We start from the raw sequence: 21,603 nt of genomic DNA on the forward strand, positions 1-21,603 counted from the left end.
CTCGTAAGCGACCACCATTGATGCAGGACAAAGTGGTCGCTTATGCTGAGAGGTGGTGATCTACGGGAAAAAATTAGGAAACTAAGCTCAAACCGAAGTGATTTGAACGTGATTACATAAAATTATTACCTAACAAGCAACAACTAAGGCAAACAGACAATTCCAATAATGTTTCAAATCGAATGACGCTTAGAACTGTTGAAAATTTGTACATAACATCTTTCATCAATGATACAATCCAATTTTACCTATAGATCGTATTACAGCCTTTTTTGCTAGTCAACTGTTAAAATCTTCTAGCACACTTGGTCAGCGCTTTTTAAAACTGAACTTTTGTGATATTTGAGCAATGGTTTTCTTATAGTCATACGTGATCATGCCGGGTGGTCGCTTACGAAAAGTCGGTTCGTTATGACAAAGTTGACTGTACTAGGTTTTCAAAGAAAAAATTCACCCTTTTTTTGCCCAATGAAAGGCCTTTTAAGAGCACTTGTACGGTAAGAGTCGGGGTAATTCAAAACAATCAAACTGATTTGGCTTTAACAATTCATTTTCACTTACCAAATACAGAATCAGGGCTTCATGTCAACAATTTGGTTTGTTTATGGCATTAATTATGCTCAAAGTTCCATTTTCCAGGGCCTTAGAGGGGCATGGAGTGTTCGTGGCAAAAATTCAACAAACCGTGATAAGCCAAATTTTTCTCAACTGATTTTGATAATTGGGTCAATAATGTAAATAATGGTATAGGTACGGATGTTATGCAAGGAGGCAGGTAGATACACTGATTTTTTGAAAAATGGCAATTTTGGGTTGTAATTTTGACATAAATTTTGGCCAAACTCTAGCCCCAGGCTTCTCTCTGTCCAATACCTTGAGGGCAAAGTTACATTATGAACTGAAAGCTCTATTATAGTAATATTCATAGTCAAATTCATTTGGCAGCACAATTTACCAGTTGGGTTTTATGGCACTTTCAAAATGACCCCTGAAAGGCTGGATTTTTTGTACTCAAAGGGCAAAAATGAGACCCCCCCTGAAACTCTAAAACTTAAAGTCAGAGAAGTGAGCCAAATTGGCTTTTGAAATATCTCATGGCAACCAACTTCTGTGCCAAGTCTCAGCCAAATCGGTCTACCACAAGTTTTGGCCCCTGGAACACTTTCTCAGACAATCACACTTAAACACAGACTGCAGCAGTTAACACTAAAACTTCTGAAAAGGCCTACCCGACAAAGGCACATTCCCAGTTGTCTAATTGACTTTGTTGTAATAAAGGACACATGTGGCTATACCGGGTTTAAACTTCATGTTACTTTTGTTGTCCCATTTAATTTGCTGATCAGTTAGATTTTTGTTTTTGGAAAGGGAAAGAAAAGCTTATGTTGATGCGCATTGCAGACAAATTTTTGCCCGTCTGTGCGTTATGACTGAACGCCCAGACGGGCGCAAATTTGTCTGCTATGCGCATGTATGTAATGTGTGTATAATAATAGTTCATTTTTCTGCCAAGAGTTTTTTTTACGTAACCCCAACACTATCATAACAAATAACCCTTAGGCCAGCAAACTTGCCTTTAGGCAAGGACAAAGGAGATGCAGATTGTATTTTTTCCCAATTTTCGCTGAATTTAAACACGACTTGCTTTTACCGATTTAGTTCCTAGCCACATTCTTATCACCTGAAGGCTGACGTTTTGAACGTCCGAGAATAAAATGTTTCACAAAGTTTTCTGGCTAAAATTCTGCGTTTAGCACTTATCAGTCCAGCTTTGCTGCAAGTTCACTTTTCTGTTTGCTGTAACCAGGCGAATTAAAGGATTTCCGCGGTTTTTATTAATGAAATTCAAATTCCTAAACAAGGACAACACTCCAGCTTTCTATTTTTCGCGAATTAGAGTCCTGAAAATTAAAGATCAATTCCTTCGTACACCCTTTGTGTTTATTCCTGTAGTCAGCAGCTTTGCAATCTCCTTCGGTGGACTGCGAGGGAGGAATAGGTGTACATCCCGAGTTAAAATGACACTCCTTTTTACCCTTGAAACCCCAATATCAACTCGTACATTCTACACCCTGTTCTCCAATTGCATCTACTTTTTATGGTATACATGGTGTACATGTATCAGGAGAAATTATTACAAAATCGAGGCGTTTTATATTTGGTGATCGTTTCCTTTATTGTCATAACCTGGATATAAAAGTCAAGCAGCGATATAACTATAAGAAATAAAACAGATGCTGGCATGGCCACTGTTGGTCGTATCATTACAGAAGGAAAACTAATTCCTGAGACATTTTCCAAGGCTCTGTCTCTATCTGACGGGGGCTGCAAACAATACAGCAAAAATGGTCTGTAGTAGTGGTCAGGTTTTAAAAAGTACACTTTTAAGTGAAAAGCCTTCGAAAAAACCGTAAAACAGACAACGTTTTCCACGAATAATACAGCTCCAAATCGACAGTTGTTGGCGGTTTGCTATAAAAACTATTTCAAGTATAAAATCAAATCGTTTCTAGCCATGAGAAAAGCATTTCTTCTATTTTTATTTACATTATTGAAAGATGTATGAAAGAGGCTGTTAAAAGGAAGTCATTATAAACGAAACGTTCACTGGTCATTTTGAATTGTCTTCCTTGATTTGGGCCACGCTTCAATCAAGCCAAGTATCCACCAAACCACCACTGGGTCGTCGCATCTTCTCCCGCGGTGCAACGGAAGTTCCTGTTGATAGTGTTATAATGACCAAAGTTGTCTTCACTGGGGACAGCTCCAGAGTTAGGTTTGAACTCACAACCAGAGAAACTGCTGTCCACGTGAGGGAAGAGATTATTCTGAAGCTGCCAGAATTGTACTGTGGTTCCACTACCAGCCGCGTGTCCACGAATGTTCACATATTCCACCGCAAAGCATTTGCCATAACCAAGAAATTTCATGAGATCCAGGTCGCTGAACTTGCCCCTGATGTAATCTCTATAATCAATTGGTCTCTGCAAGTTTTGGAAGCGGGGCTGGTTGAAACTGCAGGTTGCGCGCCAGTGTGTGGAACGGCTACGAAGGCTTTTCATTCGGGCCAGAGACTGGCGGTACGCGTTCCAATTTGGCGTATTCTGGTTGATAGGTACATCTTGGAGAAACGTTTTGCTTCCGAAATGAGGCAAGCTCCTTGATGCCCTGTTCCAAGACACGACTAGGGTCCAGGCTGCACCCGGCTCAGATGATAGGTCGCAATAAGCCACATATCTCTTGTTTTGATTGTCAAAAAGCCAGTAAAAGCCGTTCTCGAATATCCCACGTTGCAGGTAGTCTAAACAGGATCGGGCGGTGACATCATTTCTGTACAGATGGATGTCACTAAAAGACTAAAACAATGAAGATCATTTATTAAAACTCACTATAAATTTTGCCACTTCCACCTTATAAACGTTAGAATCCTTATATGAATCCTTATATGGTTAAGACGCTAAAATAGACTTTAAAAGAATTCGAAAATTGCATATTGATAATGGAACTTTCATTATATATATCTTTAAAAATATTTCCAATTTTATATTTACATTTTATTTTTTTGATAAAGTCCGGGAGCAATAGAGGTGGCGAGTCATTCTGGAGCTTTTTTTTTATAAATATAGTAACGTAGGAAGAGGAGAGTATAATTTAATTTCTTTGTTAGAACACTCGACACAGAGGGAACACCAAAAGAAAATCTTCTGTGTTAAATTAAAATTACAATTATTTTCTACATTAAACCATTGTAGCACATCCTTAGTAAAAAAAACATCCTTAGTAAAAGACTTTGTACATTAGCACTCTAAAAAGGTGTGGTCTATAGAGTCTGGTTCTCCGCAGTATATGAAATTACTATCTGATTTAATATTAAATCTAAAGAGCTCCTTTTTAGTCACGACAATTCTGTGAATGAATTTGAAGTTAAATTCTCTTAATCTATTTTCTCTACACGTCTTTGGAACCAATTTAAATATCTTTTTCCAGTTTGTTTTCTCCATTGGAATAGTTTTATTCCACCGCTTTGGCCCTGTTTGTTCATCATCATATTTCCTATCAATAATTAGCCAGTAAAAGCCTTTGTATTTAGCTTTTAGTAGATTAATAGTTACATTTTCATCTAAGCGAAAAGATTCTGGATCCTCGATGTTAATCGTTTCAGAGTTGAATTCTTGTATTTTGGCTTCTGTCAGAAGATGACTTGGAATAGCCGAAACAACTTAGTAATAGTGAAGAAAGGTGGTCTTTTGTAACGAATATCAGTTCGACTGAAAAACAGGAAATGGTAGAATTTGTCCATTGTCATCCAAAAGAAAGCTCCTCTTCTCCTTAAATTGTAATACTTATTAAAGAGGATTGTAAAGTGTTGTCAGTATTGTACGTTTTAGGCTTTAAATGTTGTATGTGTTTGAAATAAAGGTATATTGAAAAAAAATATATTGATAATGGAAGGTTTTTTAGTTGTAAAAATATTCGTGTCTCAGAGGACGAGCTATTCGAATTACAATTCGATTTACCTCAAAGTCATTAAATGCAGTTAAATATTCAAGGAAAACGAACGTCAATTACAGTTGAAAATTTAAATTCAAATGGGCGACTACAGTAGCTTAAAGGGGAAGGCCACCAACTCCAAACATGAAGGTATGAGATCTAACCACGATCTCGTAGTGTCAAACCTCAAATATCGGATGGCTACAGTTTCATTTGACAATCACACGCAAATAAACAGGACTCGTATAATCTCCTCGTACCACAACGAATTCTGGGTACAGACAAGTGCGCGGCTAAAGACGACTGAGGGATCTTGACTGTGTTAAAAAGTTTCTTTCGTTATGAAATTTTGTTAAGCTCAAATGGTTTCTGTTTTTCTAACTGTTTCCTCCACTGGCAAGGCTGTAAGCTTTTTCGATTACTGCATCTCTCGAGCATTGATTACTGTCTGAACTGAGGAGAAGAAGTCGCTGACGGAACCAAGATCGGTCAGTACAAAACTAATTTTGAGACTATACTAAATTAATCAGTAGCCCGGAAAACCAAAAACCTAAAACGTGATTATTCGCCCGCCAGCAAGGTGCAAATCATGAGCCGTTATCGTGATTGCGAACGATTTATAACGAGGCTTTAGTATAAAGCTAAGTATTTTCTTGTATCGCCGATTTGGCTTTAAAAGAAGTATTTGGCATTTACCAGGCTGTTTTGAGCGTCCGCGTTAATATTACTTTCGAGTTGATAGATCTCAAAACTACATTTTGCTATAAAGCTTTGTGGAAGCACTTCGAAAATTACATCGTTTCATGGTATCAACATCGCGCCGCATCTAGGCGATAAACGTATTGATTAATTTTAAATAAAATCGCTTCTCCTCTACACGTTGCTATATATCAACAGTAATAAAACAGTGTATTATGTTCGCAGCAATTGCATGACAAAGTTCATTGTCTCAAGCTAGTTTCGGTTCCATTTAGTCGGTTAAAAAGTTCAATAGCTTGCTTAAATTTTAATTTGCGTTGCTGTAAAAAATAAAGAAATAAATGAAAAACCCGTTGTTTTTGAACCGCTTAATGCCCCAATTCTTCCGTTTACTCAGTGGCGCATTAGTTTAACCAGCCAGCATACATAATAATCGGGACTATTATGCTAAAGCGAACTCACATGTCCTTCAGCATGGGAAATAACAACGCAAAAAAGCAACAAGAAAACAGCAGAATTCATCTTGTACTTGCGATCGTAATACGTTTGATCATCAACAAGTTATGAGATAATCGGATATATTGGGGGTATATTTACATGTATACCCATTTCCTCTCGTGCAAGAAATTACTTGTACAGCTTTGACGCGTTTCGCTGACTACGCAAAAATATGCGAACAAAATTCCTACAATGTGAGACTTCAAATCGCTATCTTTTTGTTATCCTTGTTTCGAAATCCCTCGAGTCTGGATAATTTCAGAAATAAGTTTGATTTAACGGCGCATTTCATGATCGACAATCCGGTGAGGGTAAAAGGAGGATTGAGTTTGCGGAATTGTATGCGGCATGGCGTGTGGAATGGCATAAATATGCGAAATACGATTTATACAGAATAACTTAAACAAATAAATTAACTGAAGAGCGCGTCCTGTTTTTGCGCCAATTTTATGTTAAAGAGCAGCAGCATTTACTGACGTTGCAGACTCTAGGTATTTTAAAATAACTAGACAACAGACCGAGGATTAGAAAATACAACCCTGGGAAAGAACATGTCTGATCGCTGGTTAGAAGAAGTGAGGGTGAAGAAATCGATAAATACTGTTTATAGTTTTCGCATTAAATGAGCTATGAGTGAATTAAAGTTCATGTTCACTTTTCACCTCGCAACTTCCATGTAGTCGACAAAAAGAACTGTGGCAGTCCCAACTGTCTAAGCTAATTTTATTTCACACCATTAAGTAACCAAAAGAGAAGAAAAAAGCCTGTCAATCGAAACGCTTTTGTGCGATTGCGGAAAAAGGCTTGAGTATTGAGTATTTCGGCTCTTCTATCGCATTTGTCTTTAACATTAGGTATTTAGCAAGCATTTACTCTTATGAGTGTAAGCAAATAACACTTGAATCGAGTTAATAGATCTCAAAAGTACATATTGCCATTTAGCCTTTTCGGGAGAGCTAGAGCTTCGATGATTATATCGTTTGATGGTATCAACATCAAGCTGTATTCAGCCGTAAAAACGTTTCGGTTGCCTCTATGCGTTATTATATTTTAATGGTAATAATTATGTAAACGTCTATAGTGTATTTATCTATTTGTTTAGTTGTATCGCCTTCAGTTGCATTAACTTAGTTATAACGTTCGATAGCTATGGTGCGAAAAAATGAAAAAAGCCGTTGTTTTTGCACCGCTTATCGTCCTCTTCGAAATTCAAAATTTACTACTTGATGTCCGAATACTTCCGTATGTATGTGGCGCATCAGTTCAACCAGCATACATAACAATTGGGACTATTATTGTAAAGCAAACTCACCAGCACTTCAACGTGGGAAATAACCACGAAAAAAAGCAACGGGAAAATAGCGGAATTCATCTTGAACTTGCGATCGTAATACGTTTGATAATCAACAAGTTATGAGATAAAAGGATATGTTGTGGGTCAATTTACATGTATGCCCACTTTGTCCCCGGCGGGCAAGAAATTACGTGCAAATCTTTGACGTGTTTCGCCAGAAGTAGAAAAAATATTCCAACAAAGTTCTTAATCGCTAAATCGTTATCCTTTTGTTATCGTGGTTTCGCCAGAAATCCCTCGAGTCTCGATAATGTCAGAAATAAGTCTCATTTCAGCGCATTTTAAGATCAATAATTCTTTATGATTGAAAATCGTCTGAGACTGGATGACTCATCCCATCAAAGTTAACAATTATTCCGCTGTTTTTTGTGCATGTATAATTACAGCCCTTTGGTGACAAATAGAAACTGGCTTGACCATTTCGAGTAGGTGAAGTTCAGAGAGCAATTTGACTTGCTCTAAATTACTAAAAAAGTAATTTTTCCAGTGTTAAATTTTTAATTTGAAATATAGTGTAGAAATCTTGTTACTAACAACTAAATCGCCCTACGTTTTAAAACTACAAACAACATTATTATAATTAACCTTTGTCTCACATTGTTCGTATGATTTTGAGACAAACAGGATCATTTAGCTGGGAAAATCCCTTTGTATTACATCATTAACTTCGTGTTTCTTTGTCCTAATTTAATTTACACCCATAGATAACAGAAAGAGAAAAAAAATGCCAGCTAATCGAAATGTTTTGGAATGGGAAATGAAAATTCTCGACCCTCCACTAAAATGTTATGCAAGTAGACCACTTCAGGGTCAATATCGCGGCTAGTAAAGGGAAATCGCAATATTGGTCAATATTTAATTATGTCATCGCAATTTTTTAAACGGTTCCCCTTTTGTAGAAAGATAAATTCTAAGAAATATCGAGTTGTTCCTTTCAAGAATTGAGCTGATTTCTTTCCTCTCGTCATTCTAGAATTATTTGGCAGCTGATTGAAGATCTTATTTAATAATTGTCAACAAAAGATGTCTGGGCGACTAAAACAAATATGCTTATAATTAATCGCTTTAGCCCTTAAAATGTTTCAACGGTGTAAATTTGTGATCTATTTACGAAGACATTAATTAGTGAAAACATCAGGAGGTCGAATCTCCACAGAAATGAATTCTGTAAAATGATTTTCTTTATTATCACCAAATAGGAAAATTCAGAACAAATCGAGATAAATGTTCACCATTTATCCAGGAGGAGTATCCTATGTTGCCAGAGAAGCCTGCCTTATACGTTCCCCTTTTCTAAAATCTGGTGAAATCTTTAGCGTTCGCCTATGTACCTGTTACCACTAATGGAGGTTAATACTTCAGAGCGGAGGAACGTTCTCTGCAATTTTTCTGTTTATATCTATTCGCGGGATCACGTGACCCATGAATGAGCTGAAATTGTTTAGCAGTGGCTTCTGGGGTAAAAATACCAGCACTTTGTCCGATTTCATCGAATGTGCCAAAGTCGGACCGCGTTGTGGTTTCCATGCCATTTTCTTACCAGTTTCCAAAACACAAGAACCCTCGAAATAGCGTGACTTATACGCTTAATGCTTTCCACAGCTTTGCTGGTATATTAGCTCTTATCAGCACTTTAATTCAGCGCTGATAACCGAGCGTATTTTTCATGGTAAACAACTACAGTCAGCTATGTACTAGGCTATTTATGAAAATATTTTGTTTCAATATACATGGCACTTTATCACTGTATTATTTCATACTATCGACTAATACAAAATCTAATCTTAGAGCAGTACAATCAGAGTCACTCCTCGACAACACCACATAAAATGTGATTTCACTGGTGGCAATACGAGCGTTTAAACACGAAACCTTATTGATGGATTAACTATCTTTATCATTACACTTCAAATGAAAATTTACTCTACCTCTTGGTGATATCTAGTCACCGTTATATATTCTGTCATGTCTTTAGACCCTACATTTGATAACAGGCAAACCTTCAGCTCAGGAAACGTTGGTTCAAGTATTATATTATTAAAACGTTACATGTACCTTAAAATTTCTGTGTGCTGTCCTTTTTTTTCCCGGGCCATGATTGTTGTAAACAAAAAGTGTACTATAGTTTTTGCAATATAATTTCTCTTCACTTTTTAATTGCCACTCTAGTGAGATGAGGTGGTGTCGTAGATCAAGGTATACGTAATACCTTTACGATCACTCACGCATTCACCACATTTTTTGTTTAGTTAGCAATTTAAGTCATCTGCTTGGTCTTTGTAAGCGTGTTGCTGTGCTGCTTTTCGTGATACTGAATGAGATGAGTTGCTGATGCCTTCTCCGAAGAAATGAGAGAGGCCATATTCTGTGAAGTCTGAAAGGCTTTTAGAGGTTAAAACCTAAGCAAAACAAATGTCACCTGTGTTACTCCCACCGTGTTCTTCATCCGCGGAGTAATCCTATATATTGTAATCCCCGAAGCAATGCTTCCTAGTATCTTTCAGTTTGTACATGAAGATCACCAGGGTATCACGTAAAAAGAAGCAGTACCAGCGATAGATGGCTTAATGGACATGTAAGCTGAACTCAATATACCTGCACACTTGGTTTCCAAATTGCTGAACCAAACCTCTTCGAGAGCAAACCTTGGTACCATAAGAATCGCAAGTTTGGTAGCGAGAAAATAAACTGCCGAAATATTCCACGTCCTTGACGTTAAATCCTCACAGCTTAAAAGGTGTCGTCCTTAAAAGGTATTTCTACCTACCGGCCACAATAACATTATCAGGAAATCAAAGGCAAAGGAGGATAAGGACGAGCCACAAAGGGCAACTTCATCTGATACTCACCAATACCACCAAGCTAATCAGAAAAGATTCTGTTTCAACAGGAAAAATAGTGCCTGTAGTAAGTAATGTGATCATAATAAGTCTTCAGGCCTTTCTTAAAGCTACCTACGGAATTGCACATCCTTAGCTCCAGTGGAAGGGCATCCCAAAGCTGGGGGACACATATAGAAAATGCCTTGAACTCGTACGATTTTTAATTGTACGATTGTGTCTTTTGAAGTTGCATATTTCCTAATCTAAGGCTACGGCCAGGGATATAAAAGTCTAAAAGTTCGTGAAGATAAACAGGTGCCATACTAATCACTACTTTATGTGTATACAACTGATAAGGTCTTAAATTCTACGCGCTGTTCGACTGGCAACCAATGAAGCTCCATTAGTACTGGAGATATGTGATCGTTTTTCCTAGACAATGTAACTAGCGTAGCGGCAGAGTTCAGCACGTATTGCAGGCGCTGGATCTTATACTTGGGAAGGCCATACAAAAAAGTGCATTAGAATTATCTTGCTTAGAAGTCACGAAAGCATGTACTAAAGTCTAAGCAATTTCCATACTAAGAAACTTCCTAATTTTCGAAACCAATCTAATTGAGTGAAATGCAGATTTACATATATGTGCGATCTGTTTATCAAAACGAAGATTGGAATCAAAAATTAACTCCAATATTCCTTGCATGATCAGTGGGCTTGAGTTTAGCACTGGCTACTTGCAGACAGCCCAGGGGGGAGCAGGCCGATGCTTGGCGTAAAAGACTATGATTTTCGTCTTGTCATTGTTTAACTGCAAGCTATTGTGCAGCAACCAGGCATTGACACTATCAATGCAAGCCTCAAGCTTGAGTTTGGTTCCTTCAAGGTCACCAGCATCTGAGGTCTTAAACCCCACATTAAGTCTGTGTCATCAGGGATTTTTGGTTTGTGTGTGTTCAGGGAGAACACAAACTAAGCTATTTAATCACAGACTGCAGCAGTTAACACTAAAACTTCTGAAAAGGCCTACCCGACAAGGGCACATTCCCAGTTGTCTAATTGGCTTTGTTGTAATAAAGGACACGTGTGGTTATACCGGGTTTAAACTTCATGTTACTTTTGTTGTCCCATTTAATTTGTTGATCAGTTAGATTTTTGTTTTTGGAAAGGGAAAGAAAAGCTTGTGTTGATGCGCATTGCAGACAAATTTGTGCCCGTCTGTGGGTTATGATAACGCAATGACGGGCACAAATTTGTCTGCTAGGCGCATGTGTCATATGTGTATAATAATAGTTCATTTTTCCGCTCAGAGGTTTTTGACAAGCAATACGTAACTCCAACACCATCATAACAAATAACCCTTAGGCCAGCAAACTTGCCTTTAGGCAAGGACAAAGGAGGTGCAGATTGTATTTTTTCCCAATTTTCGCTGAATTTAAACACGACTTGCTTTTACCTATTTAGTTCCGAACCACATTCTTATCACAAAGGCTGACGTTTTTTTTTTTTTTTTATTAACTTCCGAGAATAAAATGTTTCACAAAGTTTTCTTGCTGAAATTCTGCGTTTAGAAGTCATCAGTCCAGCTTCGCTGCAGGTCTCTGAGGCCAGCACGTTCACTTTTCTGTTTTCTGTAACCGGGCTAGTTAAAGGATTCCTATTTCTATTAATGAAATTCAAAATACCCAAAAAAGGACGTCCTTAGATGTTTGCTTAGAACAACACTGCTGCCTTCTTTTTTTCGCGAATTAAAGTCCTGAAAAGTAACGATCAATTTCTTCATACACCGTTTGTGTTTATTCCTGCAATCTTCTTCGGTGCACTGCGAGGGAGAGGAATGGGTGTACAGCTCGAGTTAAAATGACACTCCTTTTTACCCTTGAAACCCCAATATCAACTCGTACATTCTGCACCCTGTTCTCCAATTGCATGAACTTCTTATGGTACACAAGGTATACATGTATCAGGAGAATGCATTACAAAATCAAGGCGTGTTATATTTGGTGGTCGTTTCCTTTATTGTCATAACCTGAATGTAAAAGTCAAGCAGTGATATAACCGTAAGAAATAAAACAGATGCTGGCATGGCCACTGTTGGTTGTATCATTACAAGAGGAAAACTAATTCCTGAGACATTTTCCAAGGCTCTGCTTCTATCTTCATGACAAAGGCTAAAAACAACACAGAAAAAAATGGTCGTAGTAGTGGTCAGGTTTTAAAAAGTACACTTTTAAGAGAAGAGCCTTAGAAAAGACCATAAACAGACAAAATTTTCCACGAATAATACAGCTGCAAACCGACAGTTGTTGGCGGTTGGTCTTAAAGAAGATTTCAATTTTCTTTTTCAGTGTATAAAATCAAATCGTTTCTAACCATAAGAAAAGTATTACTTCTTCTTTTCATGTACATTACTGAAAGATGAAAGAGGCTGTTTAAAGGAAGTAATTATATACGAAACGTTCACTGGTCATTTTGAATTGTCTTCCTTGATTTGAGTCACGCTCCAATCAAGCCAAGTATCCACCAAACCACCACTGGGTCGTCGCATCATCTCCCGCGGTGCAGCGGAAGTTGCTGTTGAAAAACTCATAGAAACCAAAGTTGTCTTCACTGGGGACTGCTCCAGAGTTAGGTTTGAACGCACAGCCAGAGAAACTGCTGTCCACGTGAGGGAAGTACAAATTCTGAAGCTGCCAGAATTGTACCGTGGTGCCACTGCCAGCCGCGTGTCCACGGATGTTCACATATTCAACCGGAAAGCAGTGGCCAAAACCAAGAAATTTCATGAAATCCAGGTCGCTGAACTTGCCCCTGATGTAATCTCTGTAATCAATTGGTTTCTGCAAGTTTTGGAAGCTGGGTTGGTTGAAACTGCAGGTTGCGCGCCAGTGTGTGGAACGGCTACGAAGGCTTTTCATTCGGGCCAGAGACTGGCGGTACGCGTTCCAATTTGGCGTATTCTGGTTGATAGGTGCATCTTGGAGAAACGTTTTGCTTCGGAAATGAGGCAAGCTCCTTGATGCCCTGTTCCAAGACACGACTAGGGTCCAGGCTGCACCTGGCTCAGAGGAGAGGTCGCAATAAGCCACATATCTCTTTTTTTGATTGTCAAAAAGCCAGTAAAAGCCGTTCTCGAATATTCCACGTTGCAGGTAGTGTAAACAGGTACGGGCGACGAGGCCATTTTTTCCCAAATGGATGTGACTGAAAGACTAAAACAAAGAAAGGCATTTGATGACAGCACCGTAAATTTTGTCTACCATCACCTTAATCTCTATTCCAACATGGGTCAGTAGTAGTAACGCGGTTTCTATCAACGTCAGACGGTTCAATTTTTCGTTTTACAAAAGCATTATTTCCATGGTAACATCATACGCCATGGTGAATTATCCCTGACTTTTTAAATTCAAAACCACTCCAGTCGCTGTCTCATTTGATTTAACTTCCGGACATGTTCTTGGTCATTTTCAATTTGGCATGACAAACAAATGTCACTGGACGTCCTATCGAACTGACTTATAAGTATTACAAGAAAATTGCTTGGCTACATTTAGGCGGAAACGTTAGAAGGTATTTTGTGTGGCTTAAGTGCTAAAATGGACTTAAGAATTCGAAAATTACAGATTTGTGATCGAAGAGTCTTCAGTTGTAAACATATTCGGGGCTCAAACGAACCCCTGGACACGGAGAAACGAAAGCCAATTTTGGTAGAAATTTAGCTAAAATGGGCAACTAGCTTAAAGGGAAGACCCATCAACTGCAGCAAACATGAAGATATGAGATCTAACCATGATCTTGCAGTGTCAAACCTCACACGCAATTATCGGATCACTGTCGGATGACTACGATTTATGTGGATTCAACGCAAATAAAACAGACTCGTCTTTAATGTCCCTGTACCCCAAGGAATTCTGTGTGCAGAAAAGTGCGCGGCAGAAGATAGGGACCCATCTTGGTTCCATCAGCGAAGTCCTGATTCTCCTCAGATCCTGCAGTAATCAGTAGTCGAGAAATGCAGTAATCGAAAAACTTTACAGCCGAATGAAGGAAGCCCAAAAGGTAGGAAAACAGAACACAAGAAAGAAATTTTTCATAAGAGAATTTGCTTGAGTTACTGAACTAATTTTGAGTCAAGACTAAATTAATACTAAACTAGCCCGCGGAAAACTAGAAACCTGAAACGAGATGACTGTCAGCAAGGTGTCAATCATGAGCTGATGCGACGCCTGTTGCGGAACGAGGCTTAAGTAATATGCATTAAATATTTAGTATTTACTGTTTTGAGCGTCCGAACACTTTCGAGTTGATAGATCCCATAAGTACATTCAGTGTTTCCTTTAAACTTAGCGGAGGCGCTTCGATAATTACATCGTTTCGTGGTATCAAAATCGCGCCGGATCTAGCCGAAAAATGTTTTGACTAATTTTAATAAAATAGCTTACCTCAAAAATAAACAGTGTATTATTATGTATTATGCAATCGCAAAACAAAATTAATTGTCTCAAGCTAGTTTCGGTTGCGTTTAGTTAGTTCAGAAGTTCAATAGCTTGCTTAAATATTAAAGTTTCCATTTGCTGCGAAAAAAATAAAAATCTGTTATTTTTGGACCGCTTATCGTCCTCTTCGAAATTCAAAATTTACTTCTTGATGATCGAATACTTCCGTATGTATGTGGCGCATTAGTTGAACCGGCATACATAACAATTGGGACTATTGTTGTAATGCGAACTCACCTGATTTTCAACGTGGGAAATAACCATGCAAAAAAGCAACGAGAAAATAGCGGAATTCATATTGTACTTGCGATCGTAACACGTTTGATCATCAGCAAGTTATGAGATAAAAGGATATGTTGTGGGTCATTTAATTTTACATGTATACTCATTTCGTCCCCGGCGGTCAAGAAATTACTTGCACATCTTTGACGTGTTTCGCCGGAAGTTGGAAAAACTATTCTAACAAAGTTCTTTCGCACAAATCACTATCCTTTTGTTATCCTGGTTTCGAAATCCCTCGAGTCTGGATAATCTCGGAAATAAGTCTAATTTCAGCGCATTTTAAGATCAGTTTCTTTACGACTGAAAATCGTTATCCCATTAAAGTTAAAGGTTATTCCGCGGTTTTTTGTGCATGTATAATTACAGCCATTTGGTGACCAATAGAAACCGGCTTGACCATTTTGAGTGGCTGAAAATCAAAGAGCCATTTGACTTCCTCAAAATTACAAAAAGATAATCTTTCCAGTGTTGAATTTTTAATTGAAGTATAGGGTAGAAATCTTGTTACTAACAACTAAATCGCTGTTTTGAAGCTACAAACAACATTATTATAATTAACCTTTGTCTCACATTGTTCGTATGATTGTTGGACAAACAGGATCATTTAGTTGGGAAAGTCCCTTTGTATTACATCATTAACTTCCTTTTTCTTTGTTCTAATTTAATTTACACCCATAGACAACAGAAAGAGAAAAAAGTAGCCAGCTAATCGAAATGTTTTTGAAATGGGAAATGAAAATTCTCAACCCTCCACTAAAATGTTATGCAAATAGACCACTTCAGTATTCTATTGTATCGCATTTGGCTTTACATGAAGTACAGTTGGCATTTACTGTTTTGAGCGTCCGCAAATATTACTTTCGCGTTGATGGATCTCAAAACTACATTTTGCGCTTTGCGAAGCGCTTGGAAAATTACATCGTTTCATGGTATCAACGTTGCACCGCATCTCGCCGAAAAACGTTTCGACTAATTTTAAATAAAATTGCTTGCCTCTACACGTTGCTATAGGTCAACAGTAATAAAACAGTGTACTATGTTCTCGGTAATTGCATGACAAAGTTAATTGTCTCAAGCAAGTTTCGGTTGCGTTTAGTTGGTTAAAAAGTTCAATAGCCTGCTTAAATTTTAATTTCCATTTGCTATATATGAAAAAAGAATTTTAAAAAACCGTTTTTTTGGACCGCTCGATGCCCTAATTCTTCCGTTTACTCGATGGCGCATTAGGTGAACCAGCATACATAATAATCGGGAATATTATGTAAAGCGAACGCACCTGCCCTTCAACATGGGAAATAACAACGCAAAAAAGCAACAAGAAAACAGCAGAATTCATCTTATACTTGCGATCGTAATACGTTTGATCATCAACAAGTTATGAGATAAAAGGATATATGGTGGGTCAATTTACATGTATACCCACTTCGTCCCCAAAGGGCAAGAAATTACTTTGACATCTTTGACGTGTTTCGCCGGAAGTTGGAAAAAATATTCAAACAAAGTTCCTAATCGCTAAATCACTATCCTTTTGTTATCGTGGTTTCGAAATCCCTCGAGCCTGGATAATGTCAGAAATAAGTCGCATTTCAGCGCATTTTAAGATCAGTAATTTTTTTATGATTGAAAATCGTCTGAGACTGGATGACTCATCCCATTAAAGTTAACAATTTTTCCGCTGTTTTTTGTGCATGTATAATTACAGCGCTTTGGTGGCAAATAGAAACTGGCTTGACCATTTCGAGTAGGTGAAGATCAGAGAGCAATTTGACTTCCTCTAAATTACTAAAAAAGTAATTTTTCCAGTGTTGAATTTTTAATTTGAAATAATGTGTAGAAATCTTGTTACTAACAACTAAATCGCCCCACGTTTTAAAACTACAAACAACATTATTATAATTAGCCTTTGTCTCACATTGTTCGCATGATTGTTAGACAAACAGGATCATTTAGTTGGGAAAGTCCCTTTGTATCACATCATTAACTTCCTGTTTCTTTGTCCTAATTTAATTTACACCCATAGATAACAGAAAGAGAAAAAAGTGGCCAGCTAATCGAAATGTTTTTGGAATGGGAAATCAAAATTCTCGACCCTCCACTAAAATGTTATTCAAGTAGACCACTTCGGGGTCAATATCGCGGCAAGTAAGGGGAAATCGCAATATTGGTCAATATTTAGTTATGTCATCGCAATTTTTTAAACGGTTCCCCCTTTGTAGAAAGATAAATTTTCAGAAATATCGAAAACCTTTCAGAAGTTTTTTCCCAAGCCAAAGTAACGTGATCGAATGAATTAAAACATAGTTGTTTAGAGAGGTTTTCAATTGAGTGTCAAAAGTAATTTCGCGTTTGCTTTGGTTTTGCATTACTACGCTCTGTGATTGGTTAACAAAACTCGCGCCACTAACTCAACCAATGGGAATCCAAACCCAAACCAACCATGTTTTCGCCGCCCGCGTTTTCCCACTCATGCATCATTGGCACCAGTTACATGTATTTGCTTCGAATTCTGATTGGGTCGTTGTGTTGTTTACATCTGTTGCGATTGGCCAGAGTAATTACTTTGGTTTTGGTTTTACGACACTAAATTGGAAACCGCTTTATCTTCAGCGCAGAAGGTAATTAATCCTGAGCGACTTAAACGACCACCCAATCCATATGCTTATAATTAATCGCTTGAGCCCTTAAAATGTTTTAACGGTGTAATGTTTTGGTCTATTTACGAAGACATTAGTGAAAACATCAGGAGGTCCAATCTCCACAGAATTCTGTAAAATGGTTTTCTTTATTGTCGCCAAATAGAAGAACACAGAACAAATTGAGATAAATGTACACCATTTATTCAGGAAGGGTATCCCATGCCTGCCTTGTACGTTCCCCTTTTCCAAAATCTGGTGAAATCTTTAGCTTTCGCCTATGTACCTCTTACTAATAATGGAGGTTAATACTTCAGAGCGGAGGAACGTTCTCTGCAATTTTTCTGTCTATATCTATTCGCAGGCTCAAGCGACCCGTGAATGAGCTGAAACTGTTTAGCAGTGGCTTTTGACGTTAAAAACACTTTGTCCGATTTCATCGAACGTGCTATAAAGTTGGACCGGTCTTTTTACTAACACCATGTAAGGACAAGAACGAAATTTGGACTTGCGGTACAGGTTCCAGTGCATGGCTAACACACCAAATGAACTCTGTGTTACCCGAGCTTTATCTCTATTTAATTCTAAATGTTCCTCGTTACAAGAAAATTCATATTTGGCCCCAACACAAGTGATATTGAAACGATATTCTATGGCGATTTGTTTAGACGTCGCAGGTACATTGAGGGATTCAAAGTCTAAGAAGCCATAATCGAGCCGGCACAGCAAGGATACATCTGCAGTTATCTTCTTGTGTGGGAAAATTATCGCTACTTACCGGGATATATGCGGTAGCACAGTAAACATTATAAAAAAAATAAATAAATTGTTGCCATGTTTGGAAGTTTTGGTGCCCCGCGCTCACGCAGAGTTTACACATGTCTTTTTTGAGTTTTTCCGCTCTCGGCGGTTAATACCGTGGAAGCAAATCAGAACCTGTCTCATAGTCCGCTCACCATGAGCACTAAAGCACCATCTTTCTGCGTCATGTGTGACAGCTTATCGCTCTGCCCGTCTGATGCGCTGGATTGTCGTAAAAACGTAGATGAACTAGCTCGAAATCCTTTTCTACGCCCGAAAGAGCCTCTTGTAAACCGCGATTTATCACCGTATGCTTTGGCAGAGCATAAAATCTTTATGTAAGCCTTTCTGAATTCTGGAAATTTTTGCCCATACAGAATTGGGTTAAAAAGTGAATTGCTGTATTGCAACAGTTTGACAGCAAAAATTGCGTGTGCTAGTAACACACTTAAATCCCCGCGAACAAACTGCACCAATCCCAACGAAAAGAAAGAAAGGCAGCCAGCCAATCAAGAACAAGCCTATCATAATCGCAATTGTTTTGGCCGCTCTTACATCTCGTCTAAGACTCGAATTACGGTAGAATTTTGCAGTGGTGCGCTTGATTGTATACAGGGTTGTTCCTTGGGCCACGAAGATCAGGATGAGTGGCATGAAAAAGCACAGGCATATAACAGCCATGTTGTAGACTTGGGGCGAAATCCTGTTTCCAGGCACTGAGAGACCCGAAACGAGCGTAGCACTGAGCCATGCCAGGCAGATGATAGTCACATACTTCTTTCTTGTGTAGGAGCGATGTCTCAGTGGCCACACGATCGCGCACAGCCGGTCCCAGCTCAAAGCGAGCAGATGCAAGATCGAACCTACTCCTCCGAGAATTTCAAAGACATACCATGTTTCCATGACAAGTTTATACCAGTCCAAATGCCTATCGTGTTCTCTGTGAATGAGCACTAGCCAACCAGGCACCGAAACGAGACCCACAAGGAAGTCCGCCAAGGCGAGGCTCACTATGAGACAGTTAGTACGCGTGCGCAGATTAGCGTTCTTGATGAAGGAGGCGATGACAAGAGTGTTTGCGAATATAATTGACGCCGCGATGACACTATGGAGGATGCTCCAGACAGCAAGAGGACCCATGGAAATTGATTGGTAATACCCTTCAAATACGGGACGGTCTGTCCCATTTCTCAACAAACCTGTGGACAAGAAAAAAGATGTACACTGACCAGCAGTTGACGTCATAGCACTGAAATAAGTACCGATAAAAGATTAATTTCAGTTATTATTCTTCCTCTTTCCATTAAGTGCTCCTATCTCAAATGTGCTCCTGTACTAAAAGGCACGTCACCTAGGTAAAATCCCTTTGCTGTATGTTCCCCTACGGGATAGTGACTTTAAAGATAAAAACTGAAACATATACACGTAAGTCGTAATATAATTCACTGATGCTTAAATATTAAGAGATTGTTAATGCCAATTGTTTTTTTGGGTTGTTTAGCCGTTAAATAATCGGAAAGGCCTGAAAACGAAAACCGCCACGCCATATCCTCTGGTACACGAGTAGACGATGAAATGCCGGAGCAAATGAAAATTAATGGACAAAAATCAATGTTGGTTGATGTTTACTAAAAATCACAATACTTTCGTCGATAGATTAGTCTTCGATTTCTAGTATCTGCTATCGAGTGTTGTCAATTGCCATTGCTCTCCATGGATCATCGATTTCATCGATCGCTTACGCCGAAAGTCTTAACTTGCAGCTGCTAATTATGCATGTTTGCAAGGTGTATGATACCCACAGATATAACTGGTAGTGTTACTTTAGTATTTGTCAGTAAGGCCTCAAGCAGGTAGATTTGATTCGATGGATCGACGCTACATAAAAAAGCCGATTATTTTATCTACCATCTCATTACCACTTACTTATCGGTAAATGGTAATGAAGGTACCAAGCCTAATCTTTCGTTGAGCTTTGTCCATTACTTGGTACACTGATCAATGCTTTAAGACTTTAATCACCACAGGCGAGAGAGGTCTTTCTTGTAGGCAATGAATTACATAAACAGATGGAATCAAAGAAATTGCAAGAGAAAACCTTTTTGAGTTCAAATTCAGGGGCTATTATATAAAAGAAAAATATATTTGCTTATAATTGCTGTTTATCTTTTCTGCATTGTTCAGTTAGTGCGTTTATAATGGCTTGATGCTAATGGTCTACCATGGTTAATGGCTGTTTTACAAAGCTCGTCACAACAAAATTCTGGCACTAAAGCTGAGAAAAACATGTAGGTAGTTTGTAGAAACCATGATAGAACCATGATAAATTAAGCAACTGTTTGCAGTGCGTCTTACCTATCACTTATCTACCATCTGTGAGTATATCAAACTTACCACGTAGATGTGTTCGATTCTTCATCGTTCCTTTGCGTTTTTCAAGATAAAAGATAAGTGGTCTGTGACAAAATAGAAGAGAGAATATTGTTACTGACTCAGTCACAGATTTATCGTTGATTCACTTTTAGTCCAGTGATTTACTCAGCTGGTCACATGATGCAAGCTTCCCGAACATACAATATAGACGCAGCACAACTTTTATGCTGATTCGTACCCTGGCAAGTACATCTTTTAATGATATACGTACGCATCAACTGTAGTCGTTGACTGAGAAAAGAAAACGCGTTTAAAAGAACTAATCAATGCTTGGTTAGATGTGGGGTCAATAAATTAAAGAGAACCAAGCTTCCGTTGAACAGACGGATGATGCATACGAGAGCGAAAGAAATAGATAAGTCTTGATGAAATTGCTGCAGCTTAGAGGTAAAACGAAGAAGCATCTGCTACTGTTATTCTTGGGCAGCGTTAATGTAATGTCTTAAAATTGCTGAGTACCCAAAATTTAACAAATCTGCTTGTGAGCGAATGGCAATGCAGAAACATTAGTAAATCTATTTTCGATCCATTCAAGAGGCCTTCAATGGATCATCACTGCTGCAATCGCGTAAAGTGGCAATGCTTGTTTATCCAAAATACAGAAAAAAATACCAACCAACATGAATATCATACAACAAACCCGCTCTGACGCTAAAAGTTGAAAACGTTGAAGGTTCTCTTCGGCACAGTACTCGAGGTTTCAGTTCTTATCTCAGCAGTAAATAATAGTCATCTTCGGGGATTAACTTCTTTTGTCTTCATACCTTGTTAGTCGATAATTAGTTGTTCACTCATTAAGGAAGCAAAATTCTCTTTTCCGCCATTGTACGTCCTTTGAGCTGGGCGCAAAACACCGCTTATGTTTAAGGAGATTGTGGTGTTTGCTTCTTGAGCGCGAGCGGTGATTTAAAATGACACAAAACAAAGTGCACACGGCAGATGGTCATTAAACCATAATTATTTAAATATTTAGAGGAGTGAAAACGCTGTAAGCGACACGCTAACCACAGGAAAGCCATAAAACTGCTTCGATGGACATAACAGGGAAACAAAAAATTTCAAAAACACTAACATGAAAGACAGTGAAAACAGTAAAG

General features: G+C 38.4%; 2 protein-coding genes and 1 pseudogene across 4 annotated transcripts; all 3 read right to left on the reverse strand.

Moving 5' to 3' along the window:
• Positions 1–2,133: 2,133 nt before the first annotated feature.
• LOC146454025 (uncharacterized) lies at positions 2,134–7,108 on the reverse strand. Of its 2 annotated transcripts, none has more exons than XM_085095934.1 (2): positions 5,653–5,736; positions 2,134–3,356 (listed from the first exon to the last, which is right to left on the reverse strand). In XM_085095934.1, exons 1-2 carry the CDS (start codon positions 5,710–5,712, stop codon positions 2,652–2,654), a joined length of 765 nt encoding a protein of 254 aa, XP_084952060.1. In that variant the 5' UTR covers positions 5,713–5,736; the 3' UTR covers positions 2,134–2,651. The 2 variants fall into 2 exon arrangements, with proteins under 2 accessions (XP_084952060.1, XP_084952059.1); XM_085095933.1 differs by lacking the exon at positions 5,653–5,736 and adding an exon at positions 7,001–7,108 and having other exon boundaries at positions 2,135–3,356.
• Positions 7,109–11,839: 4,731 nt separating this feature from the next.
• Positions 11,840–16,059, reverse strand: LOC146454026 (uncharacterized). The gene is made up of 2 exons (XM_085095929.1): positions 15,916–16,059; positions 11,840–13,073 (listed from the first exon to the last, which is right to left on the reverse strand). Exons 1-2 carry the CDS (start codon positions 15,973–15,975, stop codon positions 12,369–12,371), a joined length of 765 nt encoding a protein of 254 aa, XP_084952055.1. The 5' UTR covers positions 15,976–16,059; the 3' UTR covers positions 11,840–12,368.
• Positions 16,060–18,213: 2,154 nt separating this feature from the next.
• On the reverse strand, positions 18,214–21,211 carry LOC146454027 (beta-1 adrenergic receptor-like; annotated as a pseudogene). Its single transcript, XR_014859358.1, has 3 exons — positions 21,123–21,211; positions 20,468–20,529; positions 18,214–19,272 (listed from the first exon to the last, which is right to left on the reverse strand). The product of XR_014859358.1 is annotated as a beta-1 adrenergic receptor-like (transcript).
• Positions 21,212–21,603: the final 392 nt, after the last annotated feature.

Source organism: Pavona decussata, unplaced genomic scaffold (assembly GCF_977016875.1).
Source record: "Pavona decussata unplaced genomic scaffold, jaPavDecu1.1 SCAFFOLD_318, whole genome shotgun sequence".
NCBI classification, from domain to species: Eukaryota; Metazoa; Cnidaria; class Anthozoa; order Scleractinia; family Agariciidae; genus Pavona; species Pavona decussata.